Below are 20475 nucleotides of genomic sequence, written 5' to 3'. Positions count from 1 at the left end.
TTCGAATATATAAATATTAGCATAAAAAGATTCGGCAAAATTGGTTAAGATTGAAGTTTGTAGAACTCTGGAGAAAGCTCAAGGGCCAACTCTACTCATTCCGTCGGAAGCCGCACACTTTTACACAATTCAAGCATCACAATTTATTTTACCTGTTTGCCTGATTTCTACATCTCGCAACATGTATCCTGTTTGATTACATGCATATTATATGTACAAGACTCAACCAATCTACAGGTCCATCTCAGATACAAATTTCACGAACGTCTCAGTCTGACGACAGGTTCTCCATAAGTTCTAGGTCGTGCTCCAGGTTGCCAAATGGTCGGTGTAGCTGGAACAAAGTGAATCTCCCAATTTCCTCTCCTTTCGCCATTCCGTAGCTCCGAGTCCCTCAGCCCCTTTCTTCTCTCACGTCTCCTCGTCCTTCTTCGTTCGTTTCTTCTAATCTCTCTTTCCCTCTTTGGTAAATAGATATCGGCTTTCCTAGCGACACGTTCTTCGTCATCTTCACTGCCAAATCCAAAGTCATCAGAGGATGACTCGGTGTCACTCCATTCAGAGGCGTAAGAGAAGCCTCGCTTGTAAGCCAGAGGCTCCACAGGGGGAGGTATGACCTTTTTACCTTCATGCGCTGCATAGACTCGAACACCACGGGGAGCGAAAAAGGCGACAGCCCAAGATGCAAGAAGGGAATGCACTGCATCGGACAAGACAGGATCTGGACCAGTATGTTCTCCACGAGCTTGGCGGATTAATGAATGGGTGGCCCCGTGGAGGGCCTCTCGGGAAAGGTCTTCAATAAATCTTCCCCTGAGTCCGAGTCAGTAAAGCAAAGACAAGCCAAGAAACACTGACCAGTCTTGCCCATTCACATCCCGGTTGACTAGAGAGGGTGGAAGATGCAGCTGATGGGGATGATTCAGCATATCAGCAGAGAAAGAGAAAGCTTCAAAAGGCTCATAACGGTAGTATGAGTCTTGCTTAGCGGGAGGTCTGTCAAAGCATGCGGGTCTAAGGCAGCATGATAAGCATGCATCTCATCTACCCGTAATAGTTTCTCCAGCCTACGTACTGATCTGGTCTGTCTGTCTGATCAGAAGATGTTAATGGGCCTGATTGAGAGCCAGTCTGGCTCGGGTATCCGTATGCAGATACACCCTGTCCAGTCTGAGGCCCGATAGGCATATCGCGAGTCTGCGTCGGTGGGGCCATCGGTGGCGGATTTGGTTGAACTGGCGGAGCCTGAGTTGGTGGTGGATTGGCGCCGGGAGCAACAATTGGACGACCCCAACCGTCCCATCCTGTTTTTCATCAGTTGTGTCTCGAGACAGTTGAAAAAGGGTCGACATGTGCCATACCTTCTGGTAACGCAGGTGGCACTATATGCGGAGATTAGCGTTGCCCATCAATACACACCACCAAACTCACGCATTCTACCGTACTGGTCAAATCCTTCCTGTCCTGGACGTGCTATGAACGGAAGACCAAAAGGCATGGGAGGAAGGGCAGAAGGGTCGGGTGGTCGGTATGGCTGGCTGGAGAAACGCAAAGTGTATCAGTAACCAATAGCTCTCATGACATCATGAAATTCATACCTCGAGCCGACGCCGCCTGGTCCAGCAAAATCTGCAACAAAAAAACAGTCAATACATGTTCACAGTCCAAATCCGTATCCGTTGCTCTACACCACCCCTTGGCCACTCCCACTACATCATCATTGTGTCCAATGGCGTACCTCGACCTAGGTGATCACGACCGAAATACCCTCTGGGAAGGTTGCCGACGCCTGGCATGCCTGGCATCACCCCTGGGATGGGAGACGCAAGAGGCATACCCATACCCATCGGCATACCCATTGTGCCCATGGGGTATCCACCCATCATTGGGTTGAACATCATGGGGTTGAACATGTCGGTGGGATGTAAGTATGGGTTATTGGGTTGAGAATAGGGGAATCTATTGAATGTAGAATGTATATATGTATACAAATAGGATGTAAAGAAAAGTTAAAGTACAAAGGAAGAAAGTTGTCCAAATGCGGTGGAGGAAACGACGTCAATGGTATTTGTTAATTATTATTTTTAATAATTTTTTAAATATACAAAAACAAAGGATCAGTCGCGTGCCTTTTTTCGGAAAAAGATGGCCATCCAAGGACCTCCCTCTTTGTCCATTTTCGTCAAAAATGAAAAAAAAAGATACTTTAGAAAAAATTGACGAAATAGACAAAATGTAAAGAGAGGTGCAGTGGATGGCTCATCTTGACTTACCCAGCCATAGGTCGAGGTAGTCCGCCTTTGTGCATCTTGTCGTGGAACCTCTTCTTGCTCCGGTACTCTATGTCGGTGAGAGCTGGAGCGTATGCATATCTGTAGCAACATAAGGATACGCCGGTACGTCTCGGAACCGACTCACCTCTCGCTCCTGGGAGGAGGGACAGAGCCTGGTATCGGGGTATAGGGAGTCAAGAACCTCGTCTTTTTCATCGGAGCTTTCTTGACAGACCGTTTACCTATGCCCGTCTCTTGGGTCTTCTTTCCATACTTGGTTCTGGAGAGTGACGGCGGGATGGGCAGCTCGTCTCGCTCATCGTCCTTGGAAGCACCTTTTCCCAGTATTTTATTGAATTTTGAGTTGGTATAGTCTCGCCATCGAGAAAACGACGCTTCATTACCTTTGTCATCGCCTTCCAAGTCTGCAGAGACAGGGATTGTCAGCTTGGTATCTTGTTGCTTTTTGAGCGATGACAGAGGTTTGCTCTTGCTAGGCTTGTTGAGTGCAGCACCGCCCGATCTCCCAGGAATGGTGACGGTAGTGTTGAACGTCATCGCTGGCAGAACAGCTGCTGTGATATCTACATTACAAGCACAAGGCTTGTTTGCTGAGTCTGTGAGTTGGGACGACGGACGTCTGATCAATGCGTGATAGTCCACTACACCCATCCACATCAGAAACCTCTTTACTCCATAGTCTTTTGGAGAGATAGCCTTCCATTGGATGCTTACCTATCTTGATTGGTGGGATTCCTGCCTTGGTCCCAAGAGGCGCCTCGCCTCTCTGAACGCTAGTATTCTGTGCAGTTGCTTTTGTAGAGACAGGGTTGTCGTTGTCATCTAGCAGAAATCTTGCTCGCAGAGGAACACCGTCAGCAGAAACTTTAGCTTTCTTTGGCTTCTTCTCTGGCGTTGGTGGCGGGGAAGCCTGCTTCCCCCCCCAAAAGGGGCATCTCATGGCAACAGCGACAGGCTAAGATGAATATGATTTGAGACAAGCTCAACAAACCACAGTCTCGGAATAGCTAGATAAGAGTAGAATTGAGCAACATGCTTCTTGACTTCAACATATCTATACTTCTGCTTCTTCATAGCGGCAAGGCATGAAAGGAGCAAGAATCAGCACTATAGCCCACTGACGTCTTAATTGAAGTCAGCTCAGTCACACTGCTTTCATCCTTTGTTCTTCTTGTTTTTTATGACTCCTTTCTTCGTTTGGTATAGAAGAAAATTGGATGAGACTTGCTGCTCCTTTGAGTGTTGGATATGTAAGCTCTAGATCTGTTATGTGGCAGACACCAGAAGGGGCGATACCGAGAACTGAGGAGTCAGTAGCTCAAATCAAGTAGCCGACTTGTTGACTGCTTGCGGGAGGCTTGGTGAAAAACAAACCATGAGGATCTGGCGCACAAGTCATCGATAGCTACCTATTATCACCAGGCATGGTGAGGTATGGGTTTAATCGGATCTGCCAAGTTAATAGTCAACTTTTTTGTAGCTTAGACAGTACCAGGTTTACTCAGTCTACCCAGCATGATATCTATCACGTTTGTGACATGCGTCATGAGGTATTGCCACTGCAATACTAGCGCTTCTATACTAAGAATCATACGAGCAATGGTTGTACATTTAAACGTAAACTCGTCAGTTTTACAATGGTACTCTCTCTTTCCCTCGTAGTGTTAATCGGAGTCAGAAGCAATATCGTCAGGGTCCACATGTCCATCATCTTCTTCGACCAAGTCATCACCAACGCCTAGGGCGGCTTCAGCTTCAGCCTTTCTAAGAGCTGCTCTAGTTTCCTCGTTATCTGGATCTCGAGTTCCTGGAGCGGTAGTGATGGGGGGAAGGATGTCAATGGGCTTTTGGTTGTGTCGGTTTTTGATAGTTGTATCTGCGCCGGCTTCGAGGAGATTTTTGACTATATGTTGAGCCAATAATCAGCATTTGTCAAGAGACGATAAGTAACAGGTGAAAAGAATGTTTTGAGATAAGCTGACAAGCATAATCCACGTACGAGCCTTATGACACGTTGTGCTCAAGGACGCTCGTCGCTCTGCGTAGCGCCCCCATGCCCTTATTAACGCATACCGTCTTATCATTCCCTGACGTCACAGTGTATGCAACCGTTCAGCTCGTTGGTAATACCCACCAAGATAGAGTCTTAATCCTGGACTTTCTTCCCACTTATTCCTGACCGCTATGTGTAAAGGGGTATCTCCTTGCAGCCGGTTTCTCAAATCAACGTCACAAGTTTCATGGCATAAGATCGTTTCAAGGACATTCGTTGAAGCGTGTTGAATCCTACAGTACCATAAGGCATAGAGCAGTATATAGAAGAAAGTGAACTTACGCATAATGGAGAGCTTCATCATTGATGGATTAGTATGTGCGCTGATTATGGGAGCCATTGTCTCACCTGTATTGCCCAAGCTGTCAAGATAATTAACGAGGAAGACCAATACAGCTCGAAAGTGACTCACCCGTCTGGCTGATTTATATCCTCAATGCTATTCAAAGCATCTAGGAGCATATCCTCGTTGTCAGCTTTAGCAGCAGCAAGCAACCTCTCATGCGCAGATGCTCCCATTTCTTCTTGCGGAGGCGGAAGTGCTTCCCTGCGAGGATTGTTCATGAGTTGCTGTTAGGAAATTATCAAAACAAGTTGAGATTGAGACATGGTTAAACGTATTGAAAGAACCGCAAGCCATTCTTTGATATTGTCTATGGAAAATAGACACGTCACTTTCGCCACAAAAGACCACCGGTAATTATGTCTTTCCTAATGGTTCATCTTCTGTACTTTTACCTTTCTTTCATCATCAACACAAATTGATATGTCCGGACTCAAGGCTCACTTTAACGCAAACCCAGTGACACCTCCATCGGAAAGAGAGGAAGATAGAGAACGCATTGAAGGTACAAGAGGAAGCGCTGTCACTTCGTTGGAAGAAAAGCCAGTCCCCTTTTCAAGGTTAGTTAATCATGGTCCATTGATATAGGATCTCACCAACATCGTAGACCAACAACTCCTACTCCTGCTCATGTAGGTATATTGGCCCTCATAGACGGTTTTTACTAACAGCAATAGGACCGGCTTGCGTTTGTCGGTCTTGGTGAGATGGGTAAGAGGATGGCTACAAACCTTGCCAAACACCTTCACGAAAAGGGACAGGTGAGTCGTATCTACGAATAGTGCTTATTACTTAACCCATTACTTCAGCCTCCACTAATCGTGTACAACCGCAAGGACGAAGGAGTCTCTAATTTTTTGACATATGCGCAAAGCAAGGGTGCAACAGAAGACATGTATCGAGTTGAGAATGATCTCGAAAAGATTGGCCGAACGTTAGTCTATTGACAGTGCTGCCCATTTGGTTGCTTGCTTCAGACGAAGTTGACGTTACAACAGTGCGGACTTGATTATCACTTCATTGGCCGGTGATGAAGCCGTTGAATCAGTATATGCTTCTCTTTTCAAGGGACAAGAGACTCAACAAGGTCAAGGAGACGGTATTGTGCCAGGAGGTAAAGGAAAAACGAGTATATTTGTGGATACATCAACAGTATATCCTACAACTTGTGGGCGCCTTGAACGCCTCGCCATGTCTCTTCCTTATCGAGTCTTCCTCTCTTGCCCTGTCTTCGGCATACCTCGAGCTGCAGAAACTGCTGATCTAATACTGGCTATCAGCGGGGACTATTTTGCCAAGAAACACGTTGCCCATCAGCTTGTTCCTGCTATCGGTAAAAAGGTTATGGACTTGGGAAGCGATGTGGAGAGGGCTATGGCTTTCAAGTATGTATCTTCATTAACATAACGGAACACGAAATCTTACGCTGTTAACCCATCCCATTTTTACTTGCAGGCTCGTTGGCAATTCACTTGAATTGGGTTTCATCGAGCTCCTTTCAGAGTGCTTTACCCTCTGTGATCAAACCGGTGTTGGCTCTGACAAGCTTGCAGAGCTCATCAGGCTCCAACACAAAAGCCCCGCTTTGATTAGATATGCTGACAGAATCACCAACAACAAGTTTGACAGTACTGGTGGTTTCAATTTAGGAGGAGGCATTACGGATGCAAGGTATGTCGTCTTTGTCGTCAGATACCTCATGCCAAAATATTGACAAAGTTGCTCTCCCAACCCCTCTACTTAACTGGCCAACGCTCTTCATTTATCATGTTCCATGCGATGACTATGGAATCATAGACATATTCGTCAGCTCGCCGATTCTCACAACGTCCCAATGCCTGTCATGGATGTGGCTCAACAACACATGCTCTCTGCCCGCGCTCATGGAGGTGACACAATGGATTGGACTGCCCTTGTTGGAGGACAGAGAATAAGCGCGGGTCTTAAGCCATTCTCTGGTAAACAGAGACTTGAAAAATATGAAGACTGAGTTTTAAAGCGGCCAGCGCAGAGATTGAAAGGCTTCAAAAGTTATCGCTGTCCATGTTGTTGTCACGCATGCTATGGAAAATTTTGCAGCAGCGATACCCTTCCGTCGAATCTAGTAGTTCTTGAGGTTGTGTCAATGTATGCACGTCTTGACAGATCCGAGACAGGCGTTACATGGCAGAAAGGCGAATAACGAACGTAGTGACTATTCCTTACGCTTATATAATCTCGAAACTGCCCTATCGCACTGGGGTTAGCCGAAAATGCAGCCGAGATAATGATGAGGAACTGATCTTGATGATAGCTTTCTGGATCAACTCTTCTCTGTTTTTTTTTTACATTCAACGATCATACTATTCAAAGACTGTGGTCTATCATGTCAGCTTCTGCAACAACTAAGATTGTCAGGGTTGCTGTCATAGGCGCAGGTTCATCAGACCTGTCTCACGTGCGATAGTGTCAGGATTATGGGCAGAGAATGGCCAAGGGAGCACCGAGTATTGTGTATGGCTTGTCTATGGTATAGTTGGGTGAATGTCGCAAAAGTATCAAAAACATAAGGAAGGGCTCATGGTTCATAGATCCCAAAGAATGAATCTTGATAGCTGTCTGAGTCTATTCCAGTTAGAAACATCTTGCACAAGCTATCTCGACCTCCAAGGCCTTCAGTTCCAAATCCCAAGAACCAATTCAGAATCCTGACACTTTTCTCAATACTCAATTGAAACTTTCTTTTCTTTTTTGTACACACAATATTTGAACGATTTTTCACCTACAAACGATGTTAAATATGCCCATATTTGGCGAGCTCAAGAGCTTCAGGGAGTTCACAAACTCGTCGATGACATTCATGACCTGTAAGCCCCTCATATCTATCCAAATGTCTACCTCAATGTTGTTCCTCATTAAGATCGCCCCAGCCTCCATCCAGGAGGAGCTGTCGGCCAGATGGATGATATAGAGCAATTTGTGGTACCTCTTTACCTCGTGGACAATACCCAGTGAGGGCGACCCACCAGTTGATTGAAGAATGGAACGGATGTCACAAACATCTTCTTCATGGCATGCCGATAGAGACAGTTGATTTGGTTGGAATTCTCGCTCTTTGAGAGGAAAAGCGGTTATATGAGTGGTAAAGAGTGATAAGGATCACAAAGAATAAGTCATTGCTTGTTTGATGCCACGGCGGATGGATACGCCAAGTCTAATAATAAAGCCCAGCCTGGTTTCCTAGGTCGGGATCTGTTTGTATCATGACGTGTAGCTTTTTAATCAATTAATAGTCGTCTTTACAAAACGTGCAACGTCAATCATCGGTATAAGACAAGAAATATGTCCTCAACCTAATGTAACCAACTCTTTCGACTACGAAGGTAAACTTGGGATCATTATTGGGAAAGCAGGAATACAGATACAAGAGGAAGACGCTTGGCAATATGTGTAAGGAACCTGTCATGAATAATACCAATAATTAATATTCAAGCTCTGTACCAAAAAGTCACAATAATGCAATCAACGTTGCATTATTACTTATTGGCTATATTCCATCGAGTAATTCCAAGGTTCTGACAGAACCACCACACTCAACGATATGAACTTTTTTTAAATCCTTTCTTTTTAAGGCCACGCAAAAGTCATAAACAAAGAGCTTGACGAGTGCTATATTGTATTGTAAGAGCTAAGGCTTATCAGAAAGAATGATTATCAGCTTTGCAAGCAATATTCCTGGCTCTGATTAGGAGACTGCATGGAAAAGGCAAAGTGGTCACAAGCCATTTTATTGCGGAAGATCACTTGATACATTTTGTCCAATGGGCCTTTACGCTGTTCATGGTACATTGCTTTTGTAGTTTCTTTTGAAAAGAGATATTTGTGTCTTATCAAATGACACTTGGCACGATAAGATAAACTTCTTCCAAATATCTATCCCATCTCCATTCGCTGCCAGGTTGATGATTTTATCAGCGTCTGCTTTGGGTTTCAACAACATGCACCTTGAAACAGGTGTAAATGGTATAGTTTGTCATTCGGCTGACACTTATTGGCTCATTTTTTAAATCCTTACGCTTATTGCTACCTTTTTTTGGGCAAAACTCTTCGGCCAGGAAATGTGATTGCTACCAGTACACCTGCCGGAGTATGTCTCTTGACTGGAATTTTCTTGAAAGACAGGAGCTAGATCGATCTTTCGATAACTGGCCTAGGAATATTAAGTAATACAGTTGGTTCTCTGCTTAGATCGCCGCCCAAGTGCATGACAGTGATAAGGTGAGGAGAAGCATAAGTAGCAATGGTAATGAATACACCAAGGAAATGAGACTAAGAGGGAGAAACAGAGCTTGTGGGATCATATTACTATGGGCCATCAGGGATTGATATCGCCAGATCTATTGGATTGTAATGTCATCAGTTCTCACAAGGGATATACAATAATTGGATGTAGTGTTTGCCTTTTTATAAAGAGGCAATATTTTCTAATGATGAAGCTTCTACACTTGTCTTTGTCTCCTCGATCAGGTTGTCATGATCTCTCTCCTCCTTTCTTGCTTTTTTTGCCCCTCCCAGAAATACTTTCTGTATCTTCGCTTTTTCTCTGTCTCTCTTCCACGTGACTGACACTTGTTGCACCATGTTGATCATTATCATCGTCACTATCCTCTCCCATCGCAAACACCACATCATGTTCCGATTCTTCATCATGTCCTTTACTAGCATTCACAAGATTTCGGCGTTTATGACTTCTTTCATGGTCCTTGTCTTCATCTTCATGTTGTGAGAGGGGTTGATGGGTAAAAGATGAATAGCCCAGACCTCGACCATTCTCTAAACTCTCTAGATCGTAGTCCTCTGCATCAGCCTCATGCTCATCTTGAGCTAACTCTTGTGACATTGAGAAGCGAACATTGTCACGTGTCTAAGATATGAAAGTCATCAGCAAAGGCAAGATAGGCTGATGGGCAGCAAAATGCTTATGGGAAGGAAATAAGGAACCAATGGAGCACCATGGTGGGAATGTGTTACTCAGAAGAGTGAAGGAAATTCAGGACCTACTGGGCGCCATAACCACGATAATGCTGCAAATATGCAGAGATAGATAGTTGTTAAAGACCCATCCAAGATAATCCATCTATACTTCCAGCTGTTTGGAGCATAATCTAATTGGGCATTTTCGCGTCAGCATTGGCAATTCGAATGACTCGAAAATCCCAACGTCAACTTTTCACAGGAGAAGACTAACCTTCTTCACCCCGACGACTTAAACTCATTCCACTGACAACAAAAACACATGCCACTCCAATTACACCCGCGACAAGAATTCTCCATAACTTCTTGAACATTTGTAGTTTGTAATGCTGTTTGGAAGCTTCAAGATGGAGAATGGTGGAGTTGAGGGAAAGAATAATCCACATGAGAAACGACGTCAAAGTCAAGGATAAAGGGAAAATGAGGAAAGCGACTGTCATAAGAGACGCGTTCTGAATTGAATCAACAGTGTCACAAGTATGGATTATAACTCGGGCAAAGGCACGACGTACTTCTAATGCCACTTCGACTATTCCTACAGAATATATAACTAGACCCGAATCATTAGTTCCCTAATAATCAAGTCTATTGAGACCGCAGCGGAACCACTCGCACATACCACCAAAAATGAAATGTAAGGCCGTTAGAATCCTAACCTTGGTTACAACTGATCCTAAGCTTTGCCGGACCACACTCAGGCCCATACTGATGATCAAAACTAGAAATAAACTTAAGCTGTTCCTACCAGCGTTCAAGATGGAAATAACCAGCAAAAACACAATTGACGGTGTACCGCCACCGTATCGATTGATATACCAGTAATATGCAAATTGTGATATGTTTTCGATGATGAGAAAGAGCAGGGCGCCGGAGATATAATATTGCATAGGCCTTTAAAACACTGTCAGCAACCGTCATAAGGTACATTGTCAACGTACAGGAGTTCTTTGAGATGTTGACAACATAAATATGTCCATCCGCATCCTCCCAGAAAGTAAATTATAGTCAGAATCAAATAAAACTTCATCACACTGTCAGATCTACTGATGTTTGGTGCAAGTTTTGCAAAGTATCAGAACAAATAAACTCACGTTAATTTTAGGATACTCAGAAGCAGGCAGCTCCCCCTTAAATGTATTCTTGAAGAGTACTAGTCCAGAATACTCGGCATGGGTGGCAGCGCGTCTCTTTAACGGTTCTGCATCTTTGTTGTCCCATCTTCGGGAGTTGACAAGTGTCACAGGAACAATACCTAAGTCACGTCAGTGTTTTGTAATATGACTTCCTATATGTTCCCAAGCACGAGGATAGGGACTTTGAATAAAGAAACAAGGCTATGAAAGTAATACGTACCAACACAATAGTAGCCCGTTTGGGTCACAGGATATGTTATTGGTATTGAATAAGTGGGAACTGATACCCCACCCGAGATACCATCAGAATCACTTTGAGACGAATTCCCTTTCTTCAAAATGCCGGCCCTAGCCACGACATTTTCAACCACCGACTTAAAGCTGTTGATATCAGCCTGTCGTCCCATCAATTGACGAAGGCTACGATGATCTTCAAACCCTGCTGCCGATTTTCTTTGATGTTTTCCGTCGGTATCCTGATACTGTGCGTCTCTAGGAGTATTGCTTGCTGTATGAGAACCAGTACTGTCTGTTTCTGAAAAGTCTCCTTCAAATGGTACAGCGTTATTCTCACTGACGATAGGGCTGGAAGCTGTAGTGGAGAAACGTAGAGGAGTGGTAAATATATTGGTGGAGTTGGGCGGACCGGATGTAATAAAGGAGCCTAGCTGAGATGAAGAGCATAGAGAGGAGCGGATAGCAGATGTCGTGCAAATATATGTTCTCTGTCAAGTTGAGTTAGATGAATATTGCTGAAGGCTGAATTGGCATAGGGGCACGAAATAGGTTGTGCCAAGAGGAACCTACAGTTTCGCTCTCTTCAGGTTGAATACCCAGATACTTTGCATCTTCCCATTCATAAATGACTAGAGCCACCTGGCCGGTGGAAGTCGGATTGAAGGTTACTATCACGTTTTTAGCCTCAAAATGTGAACAAATCAGCTCAACCAACCCTCTATTTCAGCACCTTTTCCTCCATACATGCCCGAGCAAACTTCTCTTAAAGAATCTGTATCGGCAATTGGAACTGTCTAGGGACTCAGTCACCATAAAATACAAATATAGAAATTGACTGACCTCTGAATGCCGCGGCCAAAGTATAAATGCTACTCCATACCAAGAACTGAAACGAGAATGGCAGTTTCATGGCCGTTGTTTGCCCTCGCACGGCTGAGTTGTAGTCAAAAGGTGGCTATCGGCCTTGAACAAATTTCTGAAATAACGTATAATTAGAATGAATTGTAAATAGAACCCAAGTTGCATTCATTGTATAGGAATGCTGAAAGGAAACCCAAAACAATCATGCGGCGGTGTTCTCCGCCAAAGATACCCGGTGGCCAAAACATAATTAAACACATTATCCTTTATTTTCATCCATTATGGTCTATTGGATATTCGGCTATGGCTCGCTCATATTCAAACCACCGTGAGTTTTTCCTGCAACACACGCTTCTTTAAATTGCATCTTTTCCAAGCTGAGCTCAATAATCGCAGCCCCCACACGGTGGAACAACGTAGGTCTGTTGGTTCAACCTTTTGCTAATTTGATAGAGCCTGGCTATGTCAAAGGCGTAGTCAGACGCTTCGCGCAGAGCTCAAATGATCACAGAGGAACCCCAGAGAGCCCAGGAAGAGTCGTTACTGTTGTCGAAAGCAGAGATTGGCACGAATTAGAGGGTATTGTGAGCTGCACTTGCTGCTTTTGTGACCGCGCCTCTCTGATGCTTTGAAATAGCAATTGAATGAAGGGGAAGTGCTGCAAGAAGACTGCGTCTGGGGTATAGCGTACAGGATAGATAGTGAAAAAGAGGACGAAGTTAGAAGCTATATGGGTGGGTGCTTTTCTCTTGACCTGTTTGTGCTCATCAATTGGGTCATTTTTAGAGTATCGCGAAAAGGTGCCTGTGATAAACTCATAAACTTCTGCGGCATGGGAGTGCTAACAGAAACTTGTAGAATGGTTACACCAGGCATGAAATCCCCGTTTATACTCATACTACGGACAAGAAACAAGAACAAGTTGTTGTCGAGAAGGTAAGTGGGATTTGGTATTTTGCTTTTGCTATCACTGTCTGTTGATACCACTGTGGAACTGATACATGCTTAGGCTGAAATTTGGATTGGCAAGCTTTCCGATCCGGCATTTGGTATGTAGTCTCTGTTTTGCACCTGTCCAAGTCAAAGTCTTTAAATTTTGCAACTAAACGGAGTACAGTGGGTTACGAACCGATGGAAGATGTTGCAAGGATTATTGCAGAACGAGAAGGTCCATCTGGTAAAAACAGCGTAAGCATATACTCTACCTTGGGCATTCACGCTACCAGTCTTCTGTAAGATTGCATTGTCTTACTACGACATGAAATTGTCTGATCTGGTTTTCGCATCCTGCCTTTTTGCAAAACTATGCTAACATGAAGTTAGGACTACTTGTACAAGCTCGCAAAGAGTATACGGGAATTATATCCAAATGTTATGGATGACTATCTCTTTAAACTCGAGGTGAGTCTATCTTTTCGCTCTCGAACATTTGCTTCTTTTATTCGGCTGGTAAACTTTGGACGTTCAATCAATTAAAAAAAACATCAAAATGATGCTTACAAGAACAGACACTTGTTAGGGGGCTCGACCTGAATGGCAACTAGAACAAACACAACACACGAAACTCAAGTCTTTTTGGTTGCCTTGAATCCAACTAAATGGTTTCAATACCTGTCTACGATGTCATATGGATGAGTACGCTATGAGATATGACTGATGCAAAATACAATGACTGATGACAACAGAAAAACAGAGGCAAAGCGGATGAATGATGCGAAATCACAACGAGGATAGATTTTGAACTGGGGATTCAAACCCAATTTCTTCATCAATTGCGATAATGGGTGTCCATTATATAGCGCATTCACACGAAATTTGGATATATTCCAAGTTAACTAGAGAAACCGAGGAAGGACACTCTCTATGCATAGATCCATATATGGTTGCTAACGTCATCGGGATATAAGCATTGTCTTGATTCCCATGTACTCCACCGCTTAATATATAATGCATGATTCATTGTATTAAACTGCGCATTATGAACCCATTCTCCCCTGGTCTCAATTAATATACAAAAAAGCAAACTTTTGACCTGCTTTGTCAAGAACGGGTCAAGGACGAGTGACCCGAAAGATGAAAGGATGATTGAAGTACCTCTGAATTGAACTATTGGCAGATGATAGATAAATACGATCTGCACTTGGATGTGATTATAAGGATTGACGTATGATACATCGCCAAGGAAAAGAGTAAGGTCCAAAGAGTGCTTGTATTAATATCCTACAAGCAATGCATATTACGAGTAGGATTAGCTAGCAATAGAAGGGGATAGCAAAAGTGGACAACTATAAACAAGAAAAGTCACGTAATGAATGTGCTAATAACTCAGTCCATTTTCATTACATATCTCAAAGTTAGATTGGCAAACTGCGAACAAATAGAGAAGTGCAGAGTTCTTCAGCTTCGCATTTGGATTAACTGTCACCTTCATCATCCGATACGCATTGCTCTGAGCAATTTGGGACTAGCATGGCCGCAACGCAGCCTGTAGTGAAGACGATCGCTGTTATAGGAGCTGGACCAAGTGGTATCGCAGCAGCAAAGTAAGTCCCCTCAATGGAGCACCACGTCAATGGTGACCCGGAACGATTTAAATGTGATACGATATAAGGCATTAATAGCTTTCTGCAGATATCTTGTTTCGGAGCGCACTTTCTCGAAGCTGACGGTCTTTGAACAACGAAGCAACGCTGGCGGAATATGGAACACGGATTTTAGATCATCACCAGCTGATTCCATGGCATTTCCGAGCCCTATCTATCACGACATGGAGTCCAACATACCTAGCGAGATAATGCAATATTACAATCGACCGTTTCCTGATAGTGATCCATTGCTGCCGGGTGCAGGACTCGTTCTTGAGTATTTGAGAGACTATGCTTCGGAAGTGCTTCCCCACGTGCATATGAGATTCGGACATAGGGTGGTAGCTGTCACGCCAGCCGTTACTAATGAGTGCACACACTGGACGATGGTGGTGGAAGACGTCAATACAGGTAGCATTATTCGAGAGTCATACGATGCCGTCGTCGTCGCGAATGGGCGTTATAACAAGCCGTATATGCCTGATGTACATGGTTTGGACAACTGGAAGCAATCGTACCCGGATTCGGTGATGCACTCAAAGTTCTACAGGGATGCCAAGATGTTCAAGGACAAGGTGAGCAGCGTCAGTACCGTGTCAATTGCAAAGCTCTGATGCCCGTTATTAGAAAGTAGTCATAGTTGGATTTTCCTCGTCCGGGGTTGATATCGCAAATGCCATCGAGCCTGTATGCTCTAAACCCCTGTTGATATCCCAGAATTCGACCAACGGGCTTTCACCCGGATCCAAAGGCTTTCAGGAAGGCAAGACCATGCTTCCTGGGATCATAGAGTTCGATTCGAGACGTAAGGCTATTACATTCGCAGACGGTCGGGAGGAGACGGAGGTAGACCACATCATCTTCTGCACTGGGTACGATTATGACTACCCGTTCCTATCATCCTTACCAGGCTTCGAGGAGGGCAATGGCGACGGCAACATCAGAACATATCAGCACATCTTCCACGTAGATTATCCGACACTAGCCTTTATCATGCTGCCGTTGCGTGCCGTCGCATTTCCCTTTGCGGAAACCCAGTCGGCTGTCGTTGCAAGAGTATGGTCAGGCCGGCTACAACTTCCAGTCCACCGAGAAATGCAAAACTGGATCGAAAAGAACATGCAAGAGCGGGGGAGGGGGAAAAGATTTCACATGCTGAGTTGGCCAGCAGACGCTGAGTACATGAACGCAATGTATTCTTGGTGTCAGCAGGCCAGGGCGGAGAAGGGCGGAGGGTACCTTGTTCCACCTTTCTGGGGAGAAAAGGAAAAATGGTTGCGAAGAACGTTGCATGAGATCAGAAGAGCGACGGAGGCCCAAGGCGAGGCAAGATTCTTGATAAAGACAGTGGCACAAGCAGGCTTTCACTTTCCTGGGGAAGAGCCTAAAGTCGACGCTGCAATGGTCACCCCGCCTAGTTGGATTAAGGACGAATGATCCAATTGTAGATAAGAAATGTGGAAGATAAGTGAAATGGTTCAGACGGATAATTGTCACGTGACTAGATAGCATCGTGCACGCGTTTAATTGTGGGCTTTTCGTATTCATTTTAAAACTTCTACATCCCAAATATACATAATAGGCTATCAATCCTCAACAGGTCATGAGCCTCGGCGCCTTGCGACTTAAGAAAGATTATTGCGAAAAATCTTTCTACTATATGTGACGCCGCTTCCACCTTTAGGCAAAAAGGTGGGAAAGAATTTGGACAACCCATTGACAAGCCTCTATACTCTAAGAGCAAAATACAAGCTTGTCTTACAAATTATTGGATCCCTGTGGAAGTCTCTCCATACAAGGAAAGGACAGTACCCCACTCCTGTGTCGTATAGGAATTGGATCCACCATAGCAGAGGAAATTGATATGGTGTATCAGCCAGACACTATCCTGACTGGTTCGGAAAACTATGCTCTCTGGAAGAAATCAATTTCGGCTACTTTGGCTCTTAAGGATCTTGAGATACTTGAACCGGTCACGTTGAACAAGAAGTCTATCAAAGCAGACAGAGTTGAACATAAACGAAGAAGACAAGTGTCTGCGCTCATTCTCAAATCTCTATCGCCCGATATCCTGGACTTCCGACCTGTTACGATCCTGAGCCAGGGTTTTTGCATCTGGAGCAGGAGGACGGTAGTGGTTGGCTTACAGACGTGGGTGCAAGGTAGTAGTGAAACTTGTGCGACAGTCAACGGTGGCTGTAGTCTTGTATATCTTGATATCGATGAATCTGTTCATAGTGAGGCCTATGGGTACAACATATGATAATAAATCCTCGAAGAGGATTTCACATCCTATAAACGATCTCTATATACCTATGTACTTTACAATAATCCAATAAAAGATTAAATTGAACGGAACAAAAAGACAATATAAAAGGATCAAAAGGCAGAGAGCTCACCGATGTTGCGACTCTTTGCTGAGGCTGCCTGGTGGAATTGAAAGTCCCCAGTAGAATGAAAGGAAAGATGGATCAACTTTCAAGATACATCCATGTAGCGAGAATGAAAGTAACAAGACGTTCCAGCTGCCATGCCGTGTCGTCCCGTTGCACCATTGTCCACACCCGATCCAGCAGAGAGGATAGATTTGATGATATTCCTATTACCGTATACTATCCCTTACACTGTCGATTTAAATGGCCTGATGTTGTCGATGTTTGGTTATTAGTTGATACAATCGCATGTATATGAAAGCTATGAAAAAAGGTAATAAAAGATTCTCTAGGACTAAACGACTAGCTATGTGATTAGACGTGCCAGTCATCCACATGCCTATCCACAATTCACTCTCGTCTATCCCTTACTCATTCTTGTCAGAAGCAGATAGGCTTGCGGAGTAACCGGTACGCCTAACTAGGTGTCACGTAGCATAGTTCTACAAACATTCATGTTTATAGTTTACTTTATTACATGCTATATCTATAAACGGAGTCAAATCCTTGACAATTCTTCAACAGGTTCCTCTTCCACATATCCTACATACAATTCAAACACTCTTATCCCGACAACATCGGACTCTCTCCATTTGCCATTACCTCTCTCTAACACCGCCAGACCTACCCATTGTCAAACACCAGAAGCGATCCCAATGCACCGTCCAACCGAGCCTGGAAGCTGCAGGTTGAAAGGTAATTTCTGGAGCAGAAATCCTCCTTCTATACTTTTCTCTTTTGTAGGATGTTGGGTTGTTGCCGATAACAACGGCTGTGCTTTGCCGTTCCGCTGCGATATATAAGCGGGAGACGGACACCCAGCAGCCGCTCCTCAAATTTATTCTCTCCAAACATGTCCAGAATTGACAAAGACGATGACTTTACCAAACTTCTTGGTCAGTTTGACAAGGATGGTCGATCTCTTGGGCTTAATAGTCAATCCTTCAATCAGAGTGAGGCAGCTAGTTCCATCTCTCCATTAACCGCAAACAATATGTCAGCCTATGGTGCTTCTGGTCTAGATTCAAATGTTGATACACAATCCAATGCAGAAACTCTTAGAGACATCGAAAATGCCATTTCCCACTTAGAAAAACACCATTTGAATCAAGGTGCTGGAACGACTACGGCAAACGGAAGCCAGACGAGAGATAAATAAAAAAGAGAGCGTGGAAGAATGTCTCTAGCTCTACAATACTGGTGGATGGATAGCTGAGATAGGATTAAGAGCTGGGATAGATTAGGGGATAAAAGTATAAGACGTATGACTGATCTATGATTCAACGTATGGGTAGGAATATGAAAAGGACGTATGGGCTGACATGCGATGCAATGCTGGGAAAAAAGGTAAATGAAATCATAGTATTTATATCTCCTGGTTGTAGCTACACCATGCGAACAAAGTAAACGAATCAAGTGGGCAATGGTCAACAAATCGTAATAACAATTGCATCGGCGACTGGTTTTCTCTTTGCCACTTTTAGTGATAAAGAGAAAAACAGAGACAAACAAAACTGTATATAGATGTACAACTATCAAGGGTTCGGCCCAAATGACAATACGTATACTTGATGGATAAAACAATAGAGATATCGTTTTGTACTGAATCACTCTGATTCCGACACTCCTCCTTGATTCAATTTCCTTTTCATTCCCAGCCATCCACATAACTTGTTACATACATGTGTAGGCGAACCGTTTGCCAACAGATCCGCCATGTTCCCTGCCGATGGTACATGGGCGAGGGAGATTGTTTTATCCTCTACCTTTTCTCTAACATAATAATGATGGCGCATGTTGGATATGTTTCGACTTGTCATGGTTGACCGGGTTCTTTGCCAAAGCAAACACACCAGCGTTGTCATACATCAGAGGAAAAGGCTCGTCACCTAGGCCCAGCTTGACATCGTCCAGAAATCGTCTCAATCCTGCAGCCTGTCGTCATATGCTTGAAAGTATGAGGTGGAATATCGCCAACCAATAATAACGCAACTCTGGTTGCATTATGGCGACCTTTTCGTTCAAACGCCTGATTTGAATTGTTGCTTATTTCATGACACTTGTCTAGTTGCGTCCACTGATGCCATACACTCAGCTTCTGCTGTTGACACAGCCACCGTTGGCTATCGCCTCGATCTCCATGCTACGGCTCCTCCATACCGTTGAGAACGATGTGTTGAGTGTCGAAGAAATGTATCGAAGACGATGTGTTGAGGAAACACCATTATACATGCTCCATATCACTCATGTTTTACATCCCTAAAGCTGTACTTAACACATATATAGACATATCCTTGTCTCTGGTTCTCCTTACCGCTTTGCACAAGCTAAAGAGAAACCAGTCGAGGTTTGGTCCATCACAATACACACACCTTGAAGATTGTCAAGATTTACGTTATACATATCTCGTAATATACATCTCCCATAACACAATCGTCCACATGGATATCTTCGGTCAAACGAGGCAACCTTCACATGAAGGCCATTGCTACATCTTGACGCTATGTGTTGACTTGACTCACAACGTTTACACTGTCATCCTGAAGGAAAAGTCATCAACTCCTCGAGCTATTGAAGCCAATCTTAATCTGGTAGAAAACCAACCAGAGCGCAAGGTTAGGGCTCTATGCTCAGATGACGGTGGTTGTGGGCTTACAGGCGTGGCTGCAAGGTAGCAGTGAAACTCGTGCGAGAGTCGATGGTGGAATCAGCCTTGAATAATATTTAGATGGTTGAATGTAAGATAAGTAGGAAGGTCTATATGTATAACATATGGTAATGAATCCTCAAAGAGGATCGCACAATCTATAAGCATTTTCTGTACATCTATGTACTGAACAACAATTAAATAAAAGATCAACATTGAACAGAACATTATGGCCAAAAGGCGGAGCTTGCCGATTCTGCAACACCGCGCTGATCCATAGGTGAGATAAGACAGCATGCATACAAAGCCGTAACAGTATCTCTCCCTCCCAACTGGTGAGCTCATGCGAGCCAAAGCGATGGTCATTGAGTGAGATGACTGGCAATAGTTTTGGTCATGAGTGAACGAGTGATGTTGGCCTGTTGTGTATATCGCTGTTTTCTTTAGTTGTTTTCGTGATAGCTGCACTCAGTCACGCAATTGTACTCACCCTCGCCTGTCAAGCTGGACGTTTCCTCAAATGGCTGCCGCTCAGCAGCCATGCGCCATAGTCATACGCTCCTGGAACTGGTCTCGTCTGAGGTGAGTTGCTCTTGTGTTGTGTCTCAGTGGTGGAGCATGCTCTGCATTCCGCCGTATCTGATAGCTTAACATGCAGCAGCACAGCCATGCTTCTGCGGTCGATACATTTTTGGATCATGGTAAGAGACGAAAAAGTTCATACATCACCAAGGATAAAAAGATGGCGGAGATTCGATGCCAGTCCACTGTGGCTGGCAGCGTTGTGCAACTTTTGTACAACAATCGTTACCACATGGTAACAATGCTGCCAGTTCTTTGAAAACCAAATATAGACAGCAGAATTACATCTATCGCA

At 44.1% G+C, this 20475-nt stretch overlaps 6 protein-coding genes across 6 annotated transcripts; 3 read left to right on the top strand and 3 right to left on the bottom strand.

Moving 5' to 3' along the window:
• Positions 1–257: 257 nt before the first annotated feature.
• On the bottom strand, positions 258–3234 carry L203_100008 (uncharacterized protein; the record flags this gene model as incomplete). The annotated part of the gene is made up of 10 exons (XM_066209476.1): positions 258–813; positions 859–1014; positions 1076–1304; positions 1362–1382; positions 1432–1538; positions 1599–1629; positions 1739–1959; positions 2274–2372; positions 2419–2935; positions 3009–3234. The coding sequence occupies 10 exons, from the start codon at positions 3232–3234 to the stop codon at positions 258–260; spliced, it is 2163 nt and encodes a 720-aa protein (XP_066065573.1).
• Positions 3235–3958: 724 nt separating this feature from the next.
• On the bottom strand, positions 3959–4911 carry L203_100007 (uncharacterized protein; the record flags this gene model as incomplete). Its single annotated transcript, XM_066209475.1, has 5 exons — positions 3959–4197; positions 4429–4580; positions 4630–4642; positions 4696–4709; positions 4760–4911. The coding sequence occupies 5 exons, from the start codon at positions 4909–4911 to the stop codon at positions 3959–3961; spliced, it is 570 nt and encodes a 189-aa protein (XP_066065572.1).
• A 202-nt stretch (positions 4912–5113) lies between these two features.
• Positions 5114–6680, top strand: L203_100006 (uncharacterized protein; the record flags this gene model as incomplete). The annotated part of the gene is made up of 7 exons (XM_066209474.1): positions 5114–5250; positions 5298–5322; positions 5368–5451; positions 5500–5624; positions 5689–6075; positions 6146–6361; positions 6488–6680. The coding sequence occupies 7 exons, from the start codon at positions 5114–5116 to the stop codon at positions 6678–6680; spliced, it is 1167 nt and encodes a 388-aa protein (XP_066065571.1).
• A 2520-nt stretch (positions 6681–9200) lies between these two features.
• L203_100005 (uncharacterized protein) lies at positions 9201–11983 on the bottom strand (the record flags this gene model as incomplete). Its single annotated transcript, XM_066209473.1, has 11 exons — positions 9201–9593; positions 9731–9834; positions 9918–10155; positions 10216–10253; positions 10323–10594; positions 10642–10724; positions 10795–10955; positions 11057–11561; positions 11644–11741; positions 11789–11863; positions 11914–11983. 11 exons carry the CDS (start codon positions 11981–11983, stop codon positions 9201–9203), a joined length of 2037 nt encoding a protein of 678 aa, XP_066065570.1.
• A 254-nt stretch (positions 11984–12237) lies between these two features.
• Positions 12238–13478, top strand: L203_100004 (cation transport regulator-like protein; the record flags this gene model as incomplete). Its single annotated transcript, XM_066209472.1, has 9 exons — positions 12238–12262; positions 12331–12518; positions 12572–12668; positions 12721–12734; positions 12793–12870; positions 12944–12983; positions 13052–13122; positions 13258–13335; positions 13443–13478. The coding sequence occupies 9 exons, from the start codon at positions 12238–12240 to the stop codon at positions 13476–13478; spliced, it is 627 nt and encodes a 208-aa protein (XP_066065569.1).
• A 925-nt stretch (positions 13479–14403) lies between these two features.
• Positions 14404–15956, top strand: L203_100003 (uncharacterized protein; the record flags this gene model as incomplete). The annotated part of the gene is made up of 3 exons (XM_066209471.1): positions 14404–14477; positions 14566–15094; positions 15147–15956. The coding sequence occupies 3 exons, from the start codon at positions 14404–14406 to the stop codon at positions 15954–15956; spliced, it is 1413 nt and encodes a 470-aa protein (XP_066065568.1).
• Positions 15957–20475: the final 4519 nt, after the last annotated feature.

The sequence above is a fragment of the Cryptococcus depauperatus genome, chromosome 1 (genome assembly GCF_001720195.1).
Source record: "Cryptococcus depauperatus CBS 7841 chromosome 1, complete sequence".
Lineage (NCBI taxonomy): Eukaryota > Fungi > Basidiomycota > Tremellomycetes > Tremellales > Cryptococcaceae > Cryptococcus > Cryptococcus depauperatus.
Note: the sequence above shows the minus strand (reverse complement) of the source record. Positions and strands in the feature narration are given on the sequence as shown.